The 23,694-nt window shown below is 41.8% G+C and overlaps 1 protein-coding gene across 1 annotated transcript; it reads left to right on the top strand.

The window, feature by feature from the left end:
• The first annotated feature begins 17,115 nt into the window (after positions 1-17,115).
• klf2b (Kruppel like factor 2b) lies at positions 17,116-19,376 on the top strand. Its single transcript, XM_088312094.1, has 3 exons — positions 17,116-17,458; positions 17,645-18,548; positions 18,658-19,376. Exons 1-3 carry the CDS (start codon positions 17,387-17,389, stop codon positions 18,831-18,833), a joined length of 1,152 nt encoding a protein of 383 aa, XP_088168220.1. The 5' UTR covers positions 17,116-17,386; the 3' UTR covers positions 18,834-19,376.
• Positions 19,377-23,694: the final 4,318 nt, after the last annotated feature.

The following is a 23,694-nucleotide window of genomic DNA, read 5'->3' as shown; positions in this document are numbered from 1 at the left end:
TATTTCCAGTGGGAGGACTTGTGGTGCGCGTGTGCGTGTGCGGCTTCCTTTGTGACATCACATGAGTCTGATCCGCTTGGCCTCCGCTAGGAGTGGAATGACTACAAAAATTTTTGTAGTCGATTAAATGTGAAGAAAGCCGAATCCAAGTTGAGGAATTCATGATGTCGCTGATATTTTCAGCTCAGTACACCACCGTAGACAGGTTTCATTGGAAGACATATAGTGACAGACCGGCATAGCGTAGTATTGCGTGCTGTAGTGCAGCAGATCTTAGGCAAGCTCCAAAATATTCAGCATTCATGACTGTGCTACCGGTCACATTTTTTTCGTTGCCCACAACACATTATTGGGCATGTTTCGGCTACAAAGAGGAAACTTAACTCATTCACTCCCATTGACGGATATAGACGTCAAAAAATACATTCATTCTACCAGGGATGGCAGTCAACGTCATTTTGCGCCACTGCCGCTAGTCCCGTGGTACTGCTGGTAAGAATATATTAAGACAAACGGCGATCGGAACAACCAAAGCTAGCGAAGCTAAACGCTATTCTCATTGGCAGCCATCTTGTTCTTGTATTGTGGGGCTTGCGCACATGTATGAAAAATGTGTCGCTCCTCCCCGGAGCGTTGTTCTCCAGCAACAGCAGCAGATGAGCGAGTCGTAAATCATGAATTGTCAGATCGGAAGATGAAATGAGTGGTGGCTACTCAAACTCAAGCTTCAAACATTCCTTAATTTTGTTAACTTAGCATCATGGAAGGCATGCAACTCAAAACAAGCATTTTGTATCAACATATTGATGTAATGCACAAAATGATCCCCGCCCAAGTACCAACGGAGAAGTTTGGATCAGTTTGAAAATTTATCAATCTGAATTTTTAGGTTATGAAAAAAGTACAAGACAATCATTTTGTACTATATTGTGTGTTTTTACACCATGAAGAAAAACGTACTTTTGTGTAATTGACTCTAATAGAAGAGCTTTTCCTTCGAATGAGTTCATTAAATTGAGGTTTCACTAAACAATACTTCTCTCGAATTACAAAGTACGACTACTTCTGCCACCGTTAGAATTAACTGACAATGGAGTTTTTTTGTTGTTTCTTTTTGCATTGGCAACACAATATCGCAAACTGACTTGCAGCAGAGAAGATCTGTGATTGCCTCCACAGTGCATGCGGCACACCTCTACTTGCACACACGCCCACCGCTCACCACACACCACACACACACACACACACATTTCAGGAAATAGTGGCCGAACTGCAGAGAAGATTCACTGTTCGAAAAAACAGGAAGTGGTGAGCAGCTGCACGCGGCATCGGAGCGTAAAGAGTGGAGGACACCTGCGTCTCAGCTTCCATTATGAGATGCACCACCCGCCACTCACGCCTTATTAAGTCTCGGAATGTGCTTCCTAAATGAGCGCGTTCGAAAGTCAACGCTCACAAACGCGAAGGCCCTTTTGGCCTTATCACGTAGGAATCCGCAAGGCGCGTGAAAAATGTCGAGCAGGTAGATTAGCCCGGGATTATGCTTCTCCTCCAGGTGAAATGCAGCAGCTGCCATTTGGTGGGGGGGTCAAAAGGTGCTTAAACGCAAGCCCATCCCATCATCCCTCGCCTCACCATCGGGTTGAAGTGCGCGACTTGATCTTGCCGGCATGCCGACACTCGCCGGAGAAGTTTAGATGGGAATGGAAGTAGGCGAGGCATGAATGACAGCTGGGCAGGATGCGAGGTGACGGGAGGTGAATGGCGTGGCTTGCTTAATTGACCGCTTACTCGGAAAATCGCGATCAAATGCCGTTCCAAGCCTGGAAATCAATATTGAATTCAAGACCGCTCGGAAATAGTTAGATTTCACGTCGTTTGTGCGGTCCAACCTCAGTTTTCCAAGCTAGCACTTTTACAGAATTACTGAAGGGCGCGTAGCGGGCAGCACATCTGCCTCGTAGTTCCGAGGTTCGGCGTTTGAATCCAGGCCTCTGCCTTCTGTGAGAAGTTTTACATACGTGCAGTTTCTCATTTGTACTATAGACACACTCCAAAAACATGACATGTGACTTCCATCCATCCATCCATCCATTTTCAGTACCGCTTCTCCTCATGAGGGTCGCGAGGGGTGCTGGAGCCTATCCCAGCTGTCTTTGGGCAGTAGGCGGGGGACACCCTGAACTGGTTGCCAGGCAATCGCAGGGCACACAGAGACGAACAACCATCCACCCTCACGCTCACACCAAGGGGCAATTTAGAGTGTTCAATCGGCCTGCCATGCATGTTTTTGGAATGTGGGAGGAAACCGGAGTACCCGGAGAAAACCCACGCAGGCACGGGGAGAACATGCTAACTCCACACAGGAAAGCCGGAGCCGGAATCGAACCAACGACCTCTGCACTGTGAGGCCATCATGCTAACCAGTCATCCACCGTGCTTCTGCATGTTATTTGAAGACTACGTTTTGCGTTAGTGTGATTAATACATAGCTGATACCAAAACCAATTATTAGTCGTCAATGAGGTTGATAACCAATCTTTTGGAGCCGATCTTCATTTGCTGTCCAACCGAAAATATTTCTGTCCAACTTTTGAATAATACAAACATAGTGATGTGATCATCTTAGCTGGACGAAGCTACGTTTTAGCTTCCACCAAGAATTCCATGAAAGCCAGCAATTTACTATGCGGGGGTGAGGGCGAGCTCACTTGCATTAGGCAGGACCTCACCCTCTCAAAACAGGCCAACTTCAACATGGGCGCCTAAAGTCTGACGAAAATCTTGATCATTGTGGTATTTTAACAAAAGGATGTCACTGACACGACATTGAGACAACGCGGAACTCTTTTAAACTGGTAAAAGAAGAAAAAGCACTTTCATGTCTCTGATGGAGTGTCTCTCGTATGCCTCTGTGCTGTAACGTCGAATAACTGCATTCTTTGTACATGTGCATTGATTTGCCCCGACTTTTGCACTTTTCCTTGTCGGAGGTCTGAAACTTCACAGTATTTTGGAATACATCTTGAAAATGATCAACAACAAAACCAACGCTAGCCAATTATGGTTATCCACCATGTTTAGGTTGGACTTCCAAGTAGGACATTTCGGACTCGCCAGCATTCTCAAAGGCCAGTGGTCAAGTTTGGGAAGGTGGCGGTCGTGGTGGGGGTTTTACTTTCCAGCTTTACTTGGGTCAAAAAGTCAGGGTCACTTTGAACTTTGACCTTCCGAGCAACCTGTGAGTTACGCTCACAGCTGTGCGGATGACTGGCATGGTCACGTTGCATTAAAAACACGCATTCTCATCAAGCTGTCATTGTTCACATATTCAGATATGATAAGACGCATGACAAAGCGGGTCCATAAATCACGGGCCTGATCGAGAGCTTTGAAGAAGCCCGTAGAGAGACACGGGTTATTAAGGAGAAGCAGCAAGGAGCCCTCAGGGGGGACCATCACAGCAACTCAACAGCCCCCCTTCAGTTGACGTGTTAAGTAGCGATAGTAAATGCATCAATTAGCTTCACAAGCTAAACCAACAGGCTTTTCTTCTCAGTTGTGTGCGTGCGTGTGTGTGTGTGTGCACTCAAGCGAGAAAGCTACAGCGATTTGTTGTCAAATGTGACATCAGGTTACATCACAAACTGACAGCGAGAAGAGGAAACCACCCAGTATCGATGCTACGTTAGCCACCGCGCACGGCAACTTCCTGCCACATCAGAATCCGAAACGCCGCGCGTGCCGCGTTCCACGCCGCCATCCACGCGACGCCAGATCTCGTTCACTTTTGACGACCGCAGTTCGCCACCATTTTAGTCAGCGGTAGCAATACTCCGAGAGCCGCCCTTTAACTGAATTAACCGACCGAATGACACTAAACGAGGTTGTTTTGCTCCCAGAAATTGCTGACTCGGCACGCTCGCCGAGTCGTTGTACTTTTGTAGACTGCGACCTCTAACAGCATCACAGCCTTTCCGGATAATACATTGGTCACCTTTGATCATCTAACAAAAAGCGCAACTGTTGACCGAAATGAAAATGCACAAAACTCCGTACGCTATTTTTTTTTCTTTTTTTTTTTTAAGAGCTCTACAGAATAAGTTGAGTTGAGTAATAACAGACAACAATGTGCCTGTTCATTTTTATATTACTCCATATTACTGATTGGATGACCGTGTAGCTTAATCCATACACTTGCTAACTAAACACTCTTAAAAAAAATAAAAATAAATACAATGGCTGTAAATAAATTATATTTCTTTCACAGTCCTGCGAAATCGCAAATTGATTTGGAGTGATATTATATTTTGATTTTTGTGTTCTACATTGCTCTTGTTCTCTCTCAATATTTACATGCGATTTTTTTCTTTTGTGTTTAAAGAGCTTTAAAAATGTTTCAGTACATAACCCCTGCAATGGACGGGTAAGTGTGTTGTTGCTCTACCATTTCAACAATCCTTCAATTATTAAAAAAAAAATAGATAAATAACGCCATGTCACAGCTAAATTTCAATGCTCATATACGGTAAAAAGTATTGGGTAACGCCAGCAAAACTTCCAAGACCTCAAATCGGCTGAGCGTCAACAGATTAACTGCTAGCATGTTTCTAGCGTAGCATTTGGCGCTAACAAGGACATAGCATTATCATAAAGATAGTATTTATTTTATTTGTTAACGTAAACTTTATTTACCCAAGTGAGGCAGACGAGAAAAGATTCTCAGTTTTAATTCCGACCCGGATGCAGACAGTTCATTGCCTGCATTTATTTAGAATCTGATCGCTGGATTACGGGATGGAAGCAGGCTTTGATAGATGATGTCCGATGATGACTCCCTGATACCAAATCCACTGGAGCAGATAACATCATCTTTCTCACCCCGCACCCACCACTAAATCAGGTTGTTATACAGCCCTTGGACGGGGGGGGGGGTTGAGGGGGGGTTAATGCGCCTGAGCTACTTTGAGATAACATCCACGATGTTCTGAGGAACCTGTCTGACCTTGTGGCTTCCATTCCGGAGCGACTGGACTGGCAGACTTCGGCCTAGTGGCCTCCAGGGCACTCTGGTCAATATCTCCAGATATGCGGAGGCCAACTTTATAGTTGTCTTAGCTGAGGTCAAAGGTCAAATCAGTACATCAGAGCTCGAACAGATGTACTACTTGACCCATTTGCATTCAATTCTTGGAGATACTTTTTTGTAGTGAATTGAAGGAATGAAGACAGGTAAGTTGGGCAAAATTAGCCATATCAGCATGTCAGGGGTTAAACACATCACTTGAATTAACTGGTAAATGTTCGACAATTTGTTTTTAAGGCAAAAACTCCAAGACAAATCAAGATAAAATCGGATGAAATCAGGCACTAATGAGGTAACAGCTTGGGAATTCTTTTTCAGTGCAAGAATACTATTTTAAATGTTAAATGAAAAGCTGAGATCAAAAGTTAAATCAGGAAGAATCACCACTTTAGAGCTGAAACTGAACCACATCTATTAAATGCTGAAAAAAGTATTTGGGGGCGAGAAAAGCGCTATTCATGTTGAACAAATGAACCGAGATGAAAGGTCAATTGGGCAAAATCAGCACGTCCGGCCTAAAACTCACTCACTAAATGAACCACCTCTTAAACCAGCTGTGGGCAAACTACGGCCCGGGACCAAATGCGGCCCGTTAAACGTTTTTATCCGGCCCGCCGAACGTGAAAAAAATTAAATGAATAAACCTTGTCAATGTATTATTTTCTAAATACTGTGATTTTTCAAAGACATATATTTTGTTGTAATGCTTTTTGTTCACTTTCATTTAAAATTAAATTTTTTAAAGTTTTTTTTTCTCCCATGAGGTGAGGTTACGAAAACACTCCATCCAATCCGCTCCTGGTCCAGCCCATCTGTCAAATTTTAGAACCCATTGTGGCCCGCCAATCAAAAAATTAGCCCACTCCTTCTTAAACGTTCAGGAATCATCTATTTAGGCGCAATAACGCTATTCATTTTAAATAATTTTAGACATGCTTTCGCTAGCTATCATTGCTAATAAGGTCAAACGAGCTCATCAATGACATCTGTGCTGTTCCAGACACACTTGGTCCAAATCCGTCAAATGCTTGGGAATGCTCTTTTTGGGGCAAAACTTGGAAAAAAAGGACAATCTATAGCTGTGGGAACAGAGAACTTAGTTCTTAGTTCAGGCAACATGAGATCAAATCAGGAAAAATTAGCAGGTTAGCACTTTAACTTGGCTCATCTCTGGTAAACACGCTTTCATTTCTTTTTTAATTGGAATTCTTTTTTGGGGCAGGGGGAAACGACACTATTCATTTGAAACAAATGAAGGTGCGATATGGCTCTCTTGGATATGCTCATTGGTAAAATCATGCAAAGTGAGGAGGAATTAGCACTAGAGAGCTCTAATTGACAGTATTTAACCATTAAAAGATTGTAAAATATCTTTTTCAGCAAAGCAACGCCTATGGCAGCAAAACTTGAGATAGAAGTTCAAATCAAAATCTGCACTTCAGAGTGCGTACATACTACCTGCACCATCTTCATGAAATATATTTTTTTCTTTACCAGCGAGAACGCAATTCATTTGGGATCGAAATATTCGACAGCTTTGACATCAAAGGTACCCATTTAAGAACTGTACAAATAAACTTCCATCTGCTTCATGTTTCCATTCATTTCTCTGTTTTAAGTCGCAACAAGAAGAACCTGCCCCCCCCCAAATTGGTCTGAAACACGGGGGCCGCCACTGTGTTTGTCCAAGTCCCGTATCGAGCACAACATAACGCCATTGAGCACGAGAGCAGCAACAACAAGGTCTCTCTGACAGAGCGCGGTCCTGTGCAAACACACCAGTGCACTCAAGGAATCGTAACCAGGTGCAGAGGAGGAAATACCTGGAGCATTCCATGCGGCAGGAATGTTTTTATTAGCCGCTTTTTATTTTGATTTTTTTACAAATGTCGCCATTCGGAGGTGTGTACACTATAAAGTGCACTGCAGGCCGCTTCGCTCAATCAAGGGCAAGCAGCGGCTTCAATGGGGAACCTGTATCCCGGGCCCTGGTGGCTTTTGCTATTTGGACAGCTGGCAAAGTTTAGTTCGGCATGTTCAAATGTGGCCGTGGAAAGAAACATAACAGAATGGACTCCACTTTTATCGAATGGTGTCACTGCCGTGCATTCAAGTTTGATTATGACTGGATCAGTGGACAGCTTCTTTTTTTTTCTAACTTTGATGCCACGCTCCATTAGATGTCATAGGCAAAAAATGCTTTGCAATGGATTGGCGTCCATCGGCATCAAATTTAGATTGGGGGCTCATTTGGGCAAATTGCCAAGTAGGAGCTCTGGAATTTGCACGTTTCAAATCAAGCTGGGTGACTTTTTGTTCAATTTTAGGTGTGGGACCTTGAGGCTTTTTCTTGTAGATTCTTCTAATGCAAAGTAGATTAGCCTTTCATGTCTATTGAAAACTGGTGTTGGCGGTTACGTTTTTATCATTATGTTTCACGGGTTTTATAAGGCAAGTCATTAAACTTCACTGCCATGCTCTTGCTTCACACAATGACAAACAAAGTTTTTCTAGATTTAGAGAGGGTCCAGTTGTGTTGTGGACGTGGTTAAAATTTGGTAAGCAACACATAATCTGTAGGAGTAGTTTGTCTTTCAAGAACCCTTGGAAATTGCCAAAATAAACCCAAAATAGCCATTTCAAGCCAAAATGGTCGCTTTCCTGTCTTTTCATCCACATCATACGCCTAATAGATACTTTGACTAGATTTCATGGAGGTAAATTAAACTGACTTGAGGGGTTGAATCCTCCTATAAATTCCATGGTATGCTGGAAACGTAATTTTATACCAAAATAACCTCAAAATGGCTGCTTCAAACCAGAATGGGACACTTCCTGTTTGATTTTGGGGCATGGGTTCTTTTTCGTGGGTTTAATCATCATAGCCACACCAAGCAAAAGTCATGGGGCCAAAGAAAACAGGCTTCAGGGGACTAATATTTGTCATTTCTCTGACTTTCGTGCTAGAAGAAACTGCTTCATGAAGCATAGGCCATCATGTCTAGCGTACAGGCGTAGTTAAATTTCAACAAACAAATGGGGGTAATTTCTTTTTTTAAGGACACTTGGAAAAGGCCAAAATGACTCTTATACGCTCATTACAAACCAAAATGGCAGACGATCTGTGTCATTTCATTCATGGGTACTTACAACAAGAGAGAGAGAGAGAGAGAGAGAGAGCATCAGAGCATTTCAAGAGCCCGAAACGTCGCCCACCCGTCTGCCAGTTCTGCTATATCACATAAAAAGCGCCTTTCTTCTCACTTAGAAGAGAAAAACAACATTTTTACAGCAAGTGTGTGTGTATTTGTGTGTGTGTGTGTGCATGTGTGGGGGGCCGGTCGGATTGCTAGTGTTAACAGCTAGTAAATTGCGGCTCCTGAAGTGCTTCACTGGCTGAATGATATCCGCATGCAGGCTTCATTATTAGCAGCCATGCTAAACAGACGCGATGCTGCATGCACGTTTTTTTATCGTAGCTAGTGACAGTTTTTAAAGTGACTTATTGTTGAGTTTTATCATATCAGGTTTTAATCATATCTAAAGACAGATAAAATAAAATCTGATACAAGGAAAAGTATCAGATTTAATTGAATCTGCCAAAAGTTTTTATCGTACCTGTTGAGGTTTTTTTATCGTATCAATTTTTATCGTACCTATCGGCAGTTTTTTAATTGTACGTTGACAATTTTTCCTTTTGTTATGGTAGTTGTTGAGGGATTTTACAGTATAGTATCAGTTTTTATCGTCGTGATCGACAGTTTTTATTATACCGATTGACAGATTTTGTCGTATCAGTTTTTATCGTATCCAATGAATGTTTCGTCCTATTTGATTTTAAGCATATCTCTCAACAGTTTTTGTCGTACTTTATCGACAGTTTTGATCATATCCGTTTTTGTCTGTCGATGGTTTTTTATCGTACTGGTTGAGAGATTTATTCGTACCAGTTTTGATCATAGCAATTGCCATATTACCATCAATATTGATATTTTTATGGTATCAGTTTATGTTATATCTGTTAACAGTTTGCATATTTATTGATGTTTTTATTTGAATAGAATCAGTTTTTATATCTGTCAAATGTTATTAGACCTGTACCTGTGTTTTTATCTGTTTTTATTGCCGCTATCAAGAGATTTATACTTATTGACCGATTTTATCTTGTCAGTTTTATTCGATCAGATTTTAATAATATTTTTTGACACTGTTTGTCATACCTATTGATAGGTTTGATGTTTTTATCATAAGTAATAAGCAATAACACATAACTATATGTTTGTGCTGTGTGCAGCATAACATAAATTATTAACGTGACTAAATGACATACAGTACTGTGGGGATTTAATTGCACATAATTGTGTTGTAATGAGCCTCGATGGGACATTTTGTACTGTCAAACCCACACATGCACACAGAGTGAAAAAAAGGCCCGAGGCAATGTCTCACTGACGAGACAGTCTGCTGCGAGCAGCTTTCATGTTGGGATTTATGCAAATAAGCGCAATTAAGGTGAAGGCTATTTTCTGCTTCTTGGCTCTCATAGTGAAACTGTGCTCGTCTTTGGTGATGTTAATAGCAACGGTGAGACTTCCCTCGGAGAGTATCGGCTTGTTTCTTTTGTCTGATATTTACTTTTTGATTTGGGGGGGGGGGGGGGGGGCGGAACACAGATGGCAATATGGAATCAGTCCCTGGAAAATAAATAAATAAATAAAAAAAAATAAACAAATAAAAAAAATTAAAAAAATTATATATATATATATATATATATATATATATATATATATATATATATATATATATATATATATATATATATGCAGTAGATAATAGAATTATAAGTACAGATATGAAATGTATATATCTTCTATTAGGATTCGTGCAAAACTGAGATGCCGAGGCCAACAATGAAGCATCCTGTCTGTTCAGCGTTTGTCTTCCCCCATTTTTTGGTACCAAATGTTTTAGTGAAATTGGAGTGGTATTGGAATGTCAGTGTTGGCACGTGCTTCATCTTTTAGGCTAAACATTCTCTTACTCGAAAGAGGAGGAGGTAAGGTGGGGTGGGGTGGGGTGGGGGAGGTGCAGAAGTGGCTGAATGCTCTCATTCTCTGCCTGCGTTTGAATGTGGCCGCGTGCGAGCAGGAAAAGGAGCCAAACGTGCTTCCTGAGTGGGTCCGAGAAGGGGGAAACGGCTGTAATGAGCGAGGGGTGGGCGGATAAAAATAACCGGCTATATAAGCCCGAGCGTCGAGGCCCACTCGCTCTCAAACGCTTGCTGCCTCTGCTCCAGTCAAGTCGTCCCGTACGCTCTCTCACACACAAACACACACACACACGTTGATTTTCCATGGACGTTGTAGTAACGCAAGCAGGCCGGTCCCCCTGCCGAGGTGACGGAATGCTCCATCTTGCAGACTTGACACAGACGTGATGCATGCTTGGCTTGAACCCCACGACAACAACAACATCGTCATGGAAATTATGAGCCCGCCGTGAAGCTTTCAACCTCCTTCCTTTTGCGCCAATTCATACAAGTCGCTTCAATTTATGTGGCGTCAAATCACTGCATAAGTTTTGGGACACCCCCCTTGATAGAGATAGGAGGGTCAGGGGTCACCGAGGCCTTCTGTGATAAACATGATCAGCAGCACTGACTTACATTTACAAGCTAAATTCTAATATTTGATCCATGAAATGAAGTGACAATTTACTGCTTTCGGAACATGTTATTGTTTGATTTATTTTATGTCCCATCAGATTTCAGCCTCTATGTGTTGTCAGTCAAAGACCCACCGCACACCGTGCGAAGCGGCTGAACCTGACTGGAATGGACCACTGCACAAAAATATTATAGCTGGCGACCCTGTATTGGGTTTTGAGGGTCAGGCTACTTTTGATGTTGTTCTTCCAACATAAAACTAATTCAAATACATTAGTGTTGAAACTAAAGCGAAACCAACATCTCTGCGAGTTAAATTGAGCAGTGGTTCAATTTCAAGGAATTCATTTTTTATTTTAATTTCATCCCTTTATTGAAAACCAGGACATTATTTCAAACTGAGAGTGCAGAAAAGGTTCAAACAAATTATAATTCAGTGACTGGTTTGGTACGTGACGTCAGAAAATATGCAAAAATACCGATCGTTGTTTTTCAAATTAAAAGCAGATGTTAGCATTTTTCTAAAAAAAAAAATGATTTGACACAAAGATACATGATGATTCATTTATGACGACGGGAGAACATGAACTTTTGAGAAGGCTGAATTTCCGAGGATTTGGACAGGCTCGAACCTACACAAGGTCAGTAAACGGTTAACTGATCATCAAGAATAATTGTCAATTATCAAGTCGTTGTTGATTAATAACTGCACTTTTCACGCATTTCCTTTTTCACCAACCAGAAACTGATCAACATGATGGCGCGGCAAAACTTTTCTCTGTGCGTTGAAAATGACGCCAGCAGTACTAACAAGTCGGCTGGCATACTTGAGCGGGGGTTACATCGATACCGTAGTGATGTTTTGGGTCAGAGCTTAAAGAAGATCCTTAAGAGGCGTGGGCCCTTTTTGATTTTTTAAACTTTTTATGATTTTATTCCTTGGTGTTCAACATGACACTAGTTTGTATTTAAATTGTGTTACGTTAAACTATTTTAAGTGCTCTAAAAATAAGTTTGACTGGAGGTGAGTTTAGCAGAGGTTTCAAATTAAAGCTGTATCGGCCCAATACCGCTATCTGGTATCGGCATTTGCCCATGCTTAGTTATAGAAGTTGTGTTTCTTATCTTCGAGTTTCAAACTCTGCATGTTGCTATTGTCTTTTCCTTGAATTAAAATCTATTCCACTTTGATGACACTTACAAGTCAGCCTCAGCCCTTGTTGTGGCCGGGGAGGAATATTGGGGGTTGCCAGATCGGTTGTACGCATGACACAAAATGTGAGTTTTCCTTCGAAAAGACAATGAATTGTATATTAAAACGTTGGTCAGCTACTTGAGGTCCATAAAAAACTTGTTCGAATGAGTTTGATTTTGAGCAGAGAACGCGTTGAGCGGCCATCGGCCTCACCCAGATTCCTGAAAGCACACCTCGGACATAAACAAAAAGCGTTCGTGGGAAAGCGGCCAACAAAGAAAACAACGCAGCTCCAAGAAAAGAGGGGCTGGCGTGAAGAGCCGTCAGCGCCTTTGCGACTCACTTAGCCGCGTGACAGTGCGTTGATAGTGAGGACAAGCTAACGGCCATGCTTTTACAGTGCGCACATTTTAAAACAAAAGCGCAAACAAATGCACATAGATACACGTACGCACGCAAAAGTATAGTGACACAAATATTACATGGAAAATACAAAGGTGTATGACAAAAAAAATCTAATTCATTTAAAAAAAAAATCCAAAAGTCCAACAACAAACCAAACACGCACGCATGCGTAAGCACACACACTCATACAAATATTTTTAAAAAAAACATCAGGAAAAAAACAAAAATATTAAAAATATTTAAGAGCAATACAAAACCAAAAATACCACGACAATGAGAAAAAGAAAAATGTTTGACAAAAAGTGTGATTTCGTTGTAAAAATAAATAAATTAATTAATAAATTACCATCCATCATCTGTACCGCTTCTCCTCACTGGGGTCACAGGGGAATAAATAAATAAATGAATAAATAGATAAAAATACCAAATACACACGTGCACACACAGAAATATCAGGAAGATACTAAAATATTAAAACATAATTGAAAATAACAACAATATAAATAACAAATAAAAAAACACTACAACAAATTATTCCATTAAAAATATAAAGTTTGACAAAGAAAAATGACCAAAATCAAAATTATGAAAGAAATTTGAACAAACTTTCAGAAAAAAAACAAAAAACACACATTCGTGTCCACCCTCGCACACACCTCATTGCTCAATGACAAGACGATTGTGCAAAAGAGCGTTCGGGAAAAACATTCTCAGTATAGCTTCTGTAGAAATGTTGCTCATTGATTTTTGCAGCCACGGCTTCTGCTTTCTGCGCGAACGGCTGTAGAGTGTAGGACCATCGGGTTAATAAACCAAATTAGACACTCAATCCCGACTAGCTTTTTGTCTTGTTCTTGAACTCACAGCTCGAGGCAGGTGCAAAAATCAAACAAAATGATGAAAATGTCCCTCGGGGGGAATTAATTAAATGAATCCCAAAGATGGGTCCACCCTTCACAATTCCCGTTAGTTTGCTTTGCTCACATTAAAGCAAAAATACCTCGAGAAAATGTCACATCATCATCAATAAACAAAAAACGGTGCTCAAAATATTCTAAGAAATATCTAAAACAAAAATGAAAAATACACAAATATTTGAGACTGAAAAATATTTTGAAAAAAAAAAAACATGAAGCTGTGAAAAAAAATTAATTGGGAAAGAATTAAAAAATATTTGACAAAAATATTGGGAAAAACACAAATATATAGTATTAGCAAAATCACATTAAATAATTTTTAAAAATTCTGCCAAAATCATCAGACAATAGATCCATTTGGAAAAAATGATTATATATATCCTATATATTATTTATAACACTTTTATTTGAGAAAGAAAAAAACTAACATTATGGAAAATTAAAGCATATTTGAAAAAAAACAATTCTGAAAATAAATAAAATAAATATATATATTTTTTTTTAAGTACTATAACAAAAGCATCAGATGAGAAATAAAACAACTGAAAATTTTAAAATTTTCAAAAAAAAAATGAAATTTGGGATATTAGAAAAAGCAAAATATATATATGGACCTGTGACAGAAATCTAGTTGCAAAAAAACCAAAACAAAATTTTCAGTGCGTTCACCCTCGTTTGTATACCTTGCGCATAAAAACTGTCTGTTAACACTTCTAGGAGGAGCCTGAGAACACAAATTCTTCATCTGACATTTGTGAGTGTTCTGACCTTTCCAAACACCTGACAAGACGTTACCACAATTATGAACTGAGCAGCTGTTGAACTGACTAACCAAAGGAGTAAACATAAAATGAGTCATTATTATTAACGCTGTTTAAAAGGATTCGCGACTCATTGTTTAGCCATGCGACCGAACCACGTGCTGCTTCTTCGAGCGTTATTATGCAAAACAAAATGAGAGGCACTTTCTATCATCTGCTCTTACTGGATCCACGTGGCGTGATACACTTTCCAGTGAACACACACATGCGCACACACACAGAAAGTGGTGTGGAAAGCTCACAAGTGATGGCCGAACATGACAGCTGGATGCGAGCTTCAGCTGCCCCGTCTGTTTGCTTACATCATCACGCCGAGCGCTCACTTCTCTCACAGCCGTGCAAAACTGAAAACCCCCTTCCCGTCCTCACCGCAATGCCCCGCTTGATATTTGTGGAAAAGGCCATTCAGAGGATGGATGAATGTATGGATGGACGGCTGTGCTATGACCCTTAAAGCGACAAACATTTGGACACAAACAGTGAAGCAACACACGCAGACAAAAAAAAACACAATATGAACAGTGCCATACCATATTTTTGATTTACCGTATATTAGTTACCATGCGGAACATGCCTTACTGCGATATGATTGGCTGACTGCAGCATCCAGACAAAAAAGTAAGCGTAGAGTCTGAATTGCCTTTGCATTGCCCACAAGGTGGCTAAGGCACACAAACCAGAATGAGCAGCACGTGTGTTGAATTGAATGAGAAATTGTGACCAAAACTGAGTCTATTTTATTTTGCCATTATTCTGTTTTTTTTTTACATAAACTATATTATCAAAGAGTGATTTTTTTTATTTAAAAACAAAAAAAAACATTCAATTTTTTTTATTGTTGTTGTATGGGAGCCTGGAACAGAGAGGGGAGCCCTCTAATCTCGTTGCACTCTTGAGTACAATGACAATAAAGGGATTTCTAATTCTAATTCTAATTAATAGCATTTCACTTCACTTTAACAAGGAAAGGAGTTTTCAGATTCAAGTGTTTTGAATGTCGTGGTTGGACATCGAATGAATTCAATTCATATTTCATGGCAATACTTCACAACTAGTTTTTGATTTTGCAGGGGAACCTAATGAATTGGGCCGTATGGTTTTGTCAATCCACAATTGAAAGGTAATATAATTTGTTAATCTGATCCCTGGCCCGTATAAAGCATCCATTTCCACAGTTTCATTGATATGATGTGGATCCGGTGGCGGTTCTAGGAATCTTTAACTGAGGGAGAAGAAGGTTCAGTTGAGGGAGAGAGATTATCCCACTTCTAGGCAGATGCGCACACATGCACAGATTGCTAATTCAGATTTCCTTTTCTGCATTCCCTGGGCAGGCAAGTTTTATGGCAACTGCCACCTTGTAAAACCGCCTGTGTGTGTATCCAAACTACATTATTTGATTTTTCAGTACTGATATGAATATTTTGTCAATATTTTAACTCATACTGTAATCCGTACAGAGAGCGTTTGTATTAGCTGATGTACCTAATGAAGTGACCCATGTTGCCTCTGTCCAATTGTCTGCCTTCTTGAGTGTCAGTCAAACCTCAGCCAATGGGAATATGCTATCAGGCATTGCACGCTTTTATATTTATTCATTTCTGGATATTTCTTTATTACATGCAGATTTTTTTTTTTAAAGTTTTTCAAAGTACTTCTATGGATTGAGCAAGTGTAACTAAATAAGTGTCCCACAATCACCACGTTACATGAAAAAAAATATTCATTTACAATTTGATAATCTAAATATATTTTTTGTAAAATAAACCAATAAAAACCTCAAGCCCCAACAATATTACACAGGCAGAACAGATTGCAGTATTTAATTTATGTATCTGACACTCAAGGCTTTGTACTGCAATCAAAACTGCTAGTATCGATCACACTGAGAAAACACGCTCGAAAGCACAACTTGATGCAGTTGTGATGTAAATTGCACCCCCATTCCCTTCCTCCCTCCGCTCCAACCGCTATTAGCACCTGAATGGCATGTTACCTGAAATCGTGTTTACATCGCGGCTGCTCTTTAGCACGCTGGCGCCTGTTTGGACAAGTCTGCTGGCTCACAACTAAACCTGCTTCCATTCGGGCTCACCGCACGTGCGCGCGCACGACAAGGGTGGCGGTGAACGCGTGCTCCCACAGGGCCACTCCATTAGGCACACTGACGGATAGATACTGGACATGTTTTGTTGAGAAAAGAAGTGTTCCTTCTGTCCTCCTGGCAGCTGGTTCTGGCAACCAGTAAACACCACTCCAAATTAGAAATTCACAATCCTATACCTCTTATTGATATTTTTTTCAAAATAACTGAGTAATAATTAAAGGACCAAAAAGATAAGATATAAAGGAAAAACATGCCCGACAAATGTCATTCCTGCCACGTTTCTGATTTGTTGTATTATTGACGCTGAAACGATGCAACGTCCCCCATTGTGGGAAGAATAAATTGTATCTTAGTTGGCTTTCCTGTCGGGACAAAATATTAGAAACATGTCTAGCTGTCTGTCCAGGGGCAATCAAAGGTGAGCACTCGTCACCTTTCCAGTGACGGATTTGAACTTTTTGCTCGCCTAATTTCAAGCACAAAAGTGTAGAATTTCTATTGTAAAATGAGTGGTCATCGTCCACCAAGTTCTGTTGTTTGTACAGTCAGACGTTTTTTTTTCCATGCATTGGAAATCATTCAGACGTGAGCTTATATGTTTGTGTGCGCGCCTACACTTATTAAAAAAGTGTTAACTTATGTGCGTGGGCTTTTGAAAATGTTCTCATTCTCTTAAAAAGTGCATAAATCACGACCGCGATGTCCTGACAGCACCGTTTTCTTCCCTGCGCCAAATTACGTAATACTCTACGGTTGCTATATGAACCGCTTGTGTGTGTACGTGTGTGTTTGACACTTTTCTTCCAGCTGCAAAGTGGGCGTGGCCGGAGGAGCTTGTGCGTCATTACGCGTAGGCAGCCCCCACTCCCACCCTCGCTCGCTTTTAAAGGAACCCCATTCGCTCGTACGCGGTGGCCGTCAGCACTCGAGTAGCGCGCGCGACTGGAAGAAGCGGCTGGGGAGAAGTCCCGCTTTATAAAGAGCTAAAATTACGCGAAGTCGACGTGGTTTCCTGGGCGGCTAAGAGGACTTTTATAAAGAGCCGAGTACGGTGGGGGTGGAAACTCACTGCACTGAGAACACTTGTTGCGTGGCGGTGGAGCCACAGCCACTATATCGAGTAGTCGAGGCGCACGGATTGCGCGCAACACTTTTGGGACTGAGTTTTTTCAACAAGACGACAGCAAATAATGGCTTTATCAGGAGTGATGCTTCCTTCTTTTGCCACATTCACCAACCAAAGGGAGAAAAGCTGGGAAAACGTAAGTTAAATTCGAATATTCACTTAAAAAGTTTGTTGGAAAAAGTTTTTGTAAAGTTGGAGCACACTTCAGTCTTTCTTAAAATAACAATTATTCCGTCTTTACATGAACTTAATCGTCACGTTGCATACCTTTTGTACAAGTATTGCGATGGTGGTGTCTGAATGGCATGTTTTGACGTTTCAGAGGTGGAAAGCAGAAAATGACAACAAGCTGCCCACCGGCAGCTGCTCCATGCTGGAGATGGTGCACGGCGTGGAGAACCTGTTCCCCAAGAAGGACGACGAGGATCTGAGTAACTACTTAGATCTGGATTTTATACTCGACGGAGCCTCAGCCTACGTGGCCCCGGCCGACCCCGGGGCGTACGCCGCGACGGACGCCGCCGTGCCTGCAGCCTTTCCCGCCGGCGACCACCGCTCCCCTCCGCCCCCGTACGGGGCCAGCCTCATGACCGAGCTTCTGCGCTCCGACGCCGGCTACGGAGTGACGCGCAACCCCCAACAAGCGGTGCAGGGCAGGTTTTACGCCACGCACTTCCCACGCCAGGACATCAAAGTTGAGCCCCCCATGGACAGTTACGGCCCCGTGTTGGGCATGGTACCCCAAAGCTGCAGCAAAATCAAGCAGGAGGGCAACGTTTCGTGCATGATGCCCTTTGACCAACCACGCTTGGCCATCTCCCCGCGGGCTGCCAGCAGCAGCATGACGCCGCCGCTCAGCCCGGACGAGCAGGTGGCGGCTTCGGACTTGTGCGCGCCTATGAGCTGCTTCGCCGCCCACAAGTACCACAACAACACCTCCTTCCAGCAGCAACAACAACACATGCACATGGCCTACCACGGCGCGCACCACCCGGCGTTCAGCGTCTACGACGAAGCCTTGTCTCTGCAGCATCCGCCACCCGGCGCGCAGAGGGCGATGCTCACGCCGCCCTCCTCGCCGCTGGAGCTGCTCGAGTCCAAGCCCAAGCGCGGACGCCGCACTTGGCCGCGCAAACGCACCGCCACGCACACCTGCACCTTCGCCGGATGCGGGAAGACTTATACCAAAAGCTCTCACCTCAAGGCTCACCTGCGCACACATACGGGTAAGCTCACCTCACCCTTTGTGCCCTGCGTAATTACGCACGGCCACAACTCGGTCGTTCGTTACTCCCAGTGCAGGTTAATCATGTTTTCTTTATCTTATCCTACCAGGTGAGAAACCATACCACTGCAGTTGGGAAGGCTGCGGTTGGAAGTTTGCACGTTCGGACGAGCTGACGCGTCATTTCCGCAAACATACCGGACACAGGCCCTTCCAGTGTCACCTGTGCGAGCGCGCGTTCTCCAGGTCTGACCACCTCGCGTTGCACATGAAGAGGCACATGTAGAATGAGCCTGGACAACAACAACATAAGAGACTTTTTGTGATGTGTTTTTTATTTAAAGTGTTCTTCACGTGACCAAAGTCTTTTCCCCCTTAAAACTATAGAAATTTATTATTTTCCAAACATGTAGCTGGTACTACTTTGGTTCTATGAGAGCAGACCAATAAGGGGCTGGCCCTTGTACAGTGTATACTTACAACTGGAATGTCTTGGACACAAAAGTGCCTTTCTATGACTCTGCTACTGTTTAAACAAATAACTGATGGTGAAACAACTCCCACCACATAGTAGACAATCATGTTGACAGGATTGAAATGCACACTTAGTGTATAGACAATGTTTTTCTCCAAAGAAAACTGCCTCGAAGGATGAATTGAACAGCTGTACCGATGCGGTTTTTGTCGCTTCTGAATCCAGCCCCTCCTGTACACTATCAGGGCTTGACGTCCTGTGCATTATTTTCTACTTAAAGTTATATAAATATGTACATGGATTTTATACTGTCAAATGTGTATTTATTGTAAATATTAAAAACATTGAAACTGACCATCTTCTCGTCGCCTCTTTTCCTCCAAATCGCTTCCTATGGTCCTGTAAGCCATCATGTTGCCATTGTGTAAGCGCTATAATTTTAAAATATGAGCACTTGATTTCCACCGCTGTGATGTTTTGCAGCTGCAAAAGTCGCACACACAGGCTGCAGCCACTTGCGGGATTTAGCCTATAAATACAAACACTCCATCTTCAGTAATTACAGAGGGAGCCCGGAGCCGTCTGGACAAGGAGAGAGAGGGGGGGGTGGAAAAGGAGGGGGGGGGGGTACACGGCAAAAACCTCATCAGGGAGCCCTTCTTCCACTCCGCTTTCTGATGCCTCCCAATTATAGTCGCAGATCAAAAAGGCCCCTTAATACTACAATTACACAGTGCACTTCGAAAAGCTGCTGATTCCAGCGCATGCGACGTCTGCGCGGTGCATGACGGTGTCATTTCAGACTAACTTCACAAGCATTAAGTGCACCCAAGCAGGGTACCAATTTGTATTTGGACAATGACAGACTTGTCACGATTTTTTTCTCCTTTTGGCCTGGATCTACCACCATGACACGTTTGAAGTCAAACAGATCAATTTGGGATTGAAGGGTAGACTTTGAGCTTTCAATTAAGATGTCTCACAAACAGAAAAAGAGCCATTTTACATAGAGCATTTCAGTTTAGCGAGCTTTTGGGGGGGGCCCCATGTTGAGACACTCAACATCGGTGTTCCGCATCAACGATTGTTTTATTTCTACCTCAACACTGTCCAAATTATTATACAGCATCTTAAATTACTAGTGACATATGCTCCCCTTCCATGTTAATATTTAGAACCAATTTTTCGATGATTCACCCATTTCCCGAGCTCCATCAAATCTTCAAACTCCTTCTTAAGGATTGTTATCAATAAGTGAATCGATGCCTTTCCAGTAACTGACAAGAACATGATTCAACAGTTCAACATTTTGACCGCGTAAAAACTTACATCTTGGTGAAGCAAAGCCTCGTGCGTATCACACGCCTCTTCTTCTTCGTGGCTGACTTTGACAAACAAGAGTGGCGCACGACACATAATAGCGTCTTGCTCTTCGCTGCCGGGAACTCACATTCGGTGTGTCAGTGAAAAAGGTTGAACCCTTTTGTAGCTTCCATAAATTGTTTACGTTCGTCTCAACTTCGCAAACCACGTCAGCAAGTTTATTTTGCCATCGTCTTTCGGATTCAAGTCTGCACATGTGAGGGTAAAATGGAGCAGCCCATTGTATGATACTGTAAGGGGTGGCATCGAAATAATCAAGATAGTCCACACATTTATTGAGTTTTTAACTGTGTGACTTAAGAATAGTAATACAATTATTACTTTCAAGTGAGGAAAACCTTATCAGTTTTCATGAGACATTTGGGAGGCCTCTGTCCGCTCCCGTTTCCTGCGGGAGTTCAAGTATTCAGACAAAGTGCTAAGATTGCAATTACAAGCATGTTTAACACAGATTGGAATTCGACAGATTTATTCTTTGTGAGTTTTGCCGCCCCACTTTGGTCCAACATACTCTATCGGGTTGCGATCAGACTGGGACAATCATGAAAGAAGCGAGCCTTCTTGCGCACGTGACGACATTCAAACTCAGCTGCAACGAGCACATAGCGCCGTTCGTAACTTTGAAACGTCGCATGCCTCCACTGCCGTAAACCGAGGATTTTTCATGCCTTGACACATCGTTCCGATCAGTTTTGGAATACTCAATTGAAACGCGGGCAGGCTGTAAGCTCACCACTAGCAGGCAGACACAATGCCCATGCCATTAAACTGGCTGCGCCGCATGATGTGGTATGCCTTGGGTCTGTGCCTTTTTCCATCATTTTGATACAAGTTGATCCGGGTTTTCTTCTGTCCAGAGTATCTGATTCCAAAACATTTCTTTGATGTTTTCTGGCAGTCTAACCTGGCTTTCCTGTTTTTCAATGTTACCAGTGGTTTGCACTTTGTTGTAAACCCTCTATTAACATTCACGAAGGCGCCTCTTCATTGTAGATGCAGCAAATTTGTTCTCTGCATTTAACGCTTCCCAGAGGAGCAGTGGACAGCAGCCGTGTCGAACCCCGGGCAAAGAATCCAAATCTTGTGTCGGTGGTGTGGTCACTGGGACTGACTGGAAACTGACAGATGTTTTTATTTTTTGGGTTTTGGGGAAAACTGGAAACTCCACATAGTAAGGTGTTAACATTGGTCCAAGGTGAAATGAAAATGAAACGCAGGGCCCGGATAAACTCATGTAGTCGCTCATATGCGCCAATAATAAGATAAAAAAAAAAGGGAACATTGTACAGTGATAGCTGATTAAAGAGGACGTCAAGTCAAAAATATTCCGTACAATAATCAATTCGAAGCGGCCTCACTACTCTAAACTTGTTATTCAGATTAATATTGCTTTTACGGAATATGAATTAAGCAGCAAAACCCACTCATTTTTATCCATCTCAGGGGGCGACCATTGTGACCTTTCAACTCAAAATGACATCACAGTCGCTCAGGGCTGAAGTAACGGCCAATCATGGCTTAGGTTGTGAACGTCGCATCATCAAACAGAAAACAGGTGGTCCTCGCAAGTGCTCGACAACAAGTAGTAGAAAGACGGCCCTCTGAAACGGATTAAAAACCAGTTGACGTTGCAGCTTGATTCATGTTGCATGCATCCAAGAGACTAATGTGGGTACATAGAACATATTGTAAAAGCTTCTTGTAATAAAGTTTAAAGTCCACACATCAATCATGTTATTGTGGTGGAGTTTGTATCCAGTGGCAGTGCATGACTAGTCATTGACTAAATATCGTGTCTTTGGTCCAACATCAAAAGAAGAAGGCCACTCACTCAGTAGTTTTGCATGTCAGTCTCATCCATTCCAAGACGTACCAGCTGGCCGTGAGTACGACTGTACTATTCTGTAAGAACAAGACATTGTTCAGATTAAAAAAAGGAAGTGCTCTCAGGGTCCAAAAATATCACCAGTGGTCGATGCAAATCTATCACTCTCATTTCACTTTTTTCCGTTGACTCCAATATGAAACTCTTGACGAGCATTTAAGATACCAAAAATACACTCAATTTCACTCAGAACAATATTAAATAGCAGATTTATTATTAACAAGATAAACGTGACCTTCTTCCAGCATTAAATAGAGTTTCAGATTAGTTTCAAATTCCATTAGATAGTTAGCGCATAGATGGATATAACGAGGATATGTTCAAAAACAAGTACAGGAATGAACAAGTTTATGTGCCAAATCATTGATTAGTGTTAAAAGCTTCAGAGGCACCGTTTTCAACATTGTCGGACAAAGAAAATAAAATGAAAAAAATTCAAATCAACACGAACAGAAGAGGTGACCTTGTAACAGCGGTTGTGTATAGCACTGGAGGTTAAAGTGATGAGGATTGGTGTAACAGTACCAGTGGTTTTACACATTTTGGAGAGGCAAATGAACTTATATTTTCCTGTATGTACAGTACATGGCGAAAAATAAAATGACGACAGTTTGGATTATAGTGCTTGCGTCTTCATATACTTGACATCTTGGCTGTAATTTTAGGACTAAAATGCGAGCAAATTGGAAAACAATTGCATTTAAACAGATGCATAGGCAAAAATGCATTGTAGTGCAATAGATTTATAAAAAAAAAAAAACTCAATCTGATTGTCCTAGTTCCAATTCATACATTCAATTCATCATTAGGTACCCCTACACACTCTAATGAGGTCCAATACAACAGTGGTATCAGAAATTGAGTCCCAACAAAAATAACATCCACTTCTGATTGACACAGACAGAATAGCCATTTAGCAATGTGCTTAGAATTGAGGTTGGCGTTTGCAGTGGTAAGGGGAATAAAAAAATCTGAGCCGCTCTCAGGACACCACCGTATAACATTTTGGATACAGCTGTTTCATTGGTTTTCAACTAGAGCAATGCAGTTCAAGTGGAAAGTGGAATATCAGACGCAAACAAACAAGGAACCATCCTAGGTCGGCAAAAGGGAATTAAAAATGGTTGATTTAGTGCATTTCACATCCATTCATACCATTCTTGATAAATACAATAAAACAGTTTAAAAAAACAACAAAAGAGGTTAGTTTCCGTGCAGGCTTTGGAATAAGGCAGCATCAAGCACCCATCTGCTTCGTGTTTTCCCTAAATCACTACGTTGTGTCCAGATGAAGCCACACTTGACATCAAGAGGATCCATCCTGGCCATGATTATAGTTGCCTTGTCGTTTGGGAGCAATGAACATAGATTACATGCTAAATGTGGAGTCATTTGAGGCCAGCA

Source organism: Idiotropiscis lumnitzeri, chromosome 12 (genome assembly GCF_059441095.1).
Source record: "Idiotropiscis lumnitzeri isolate Australia: NSW breed Sydney's pygmy pipehorse chromosome 12, RoL_Ilum_1.0, whole genome shotgun sequence".
NCBI classification, from domain to species: Eukaryota; Metazoa; Chordata; class Actinopteri; order Syngnathiformes; family Syngnathidae; genus Idiotropiscis; species Idiotropiscis lumnitzeri.
Note: the sequence above shows the minus strand (reverse complement) of the source record. Positions and strands in the feature narration are given on the sequence as shown.

Bases quoted from the DNA above. Each gene is read 5' to 3' on its own strand.
- klf2b (XM_088312094.1), top strand. From the start codon at position 17,387: ATGGCTTTATCAGGAGTGATGCTTCCTTCTTTTGCCACATTCACCAAC. The intron at 17,459-17,644 runs GTAAGTTAAATT...TTGACGTTTCAG, and splicing joins GGGAGAAAAGCTGGGAAAAC to AGGTGGAAAGCAGAAAATGA. The intron at 18,549-18,657 runs GTAAGCTCACCT...TTATCCTACCAG, and splicing joins TCACCTGCGCACACATACGG to GTGAGAAACCATACCACTGC.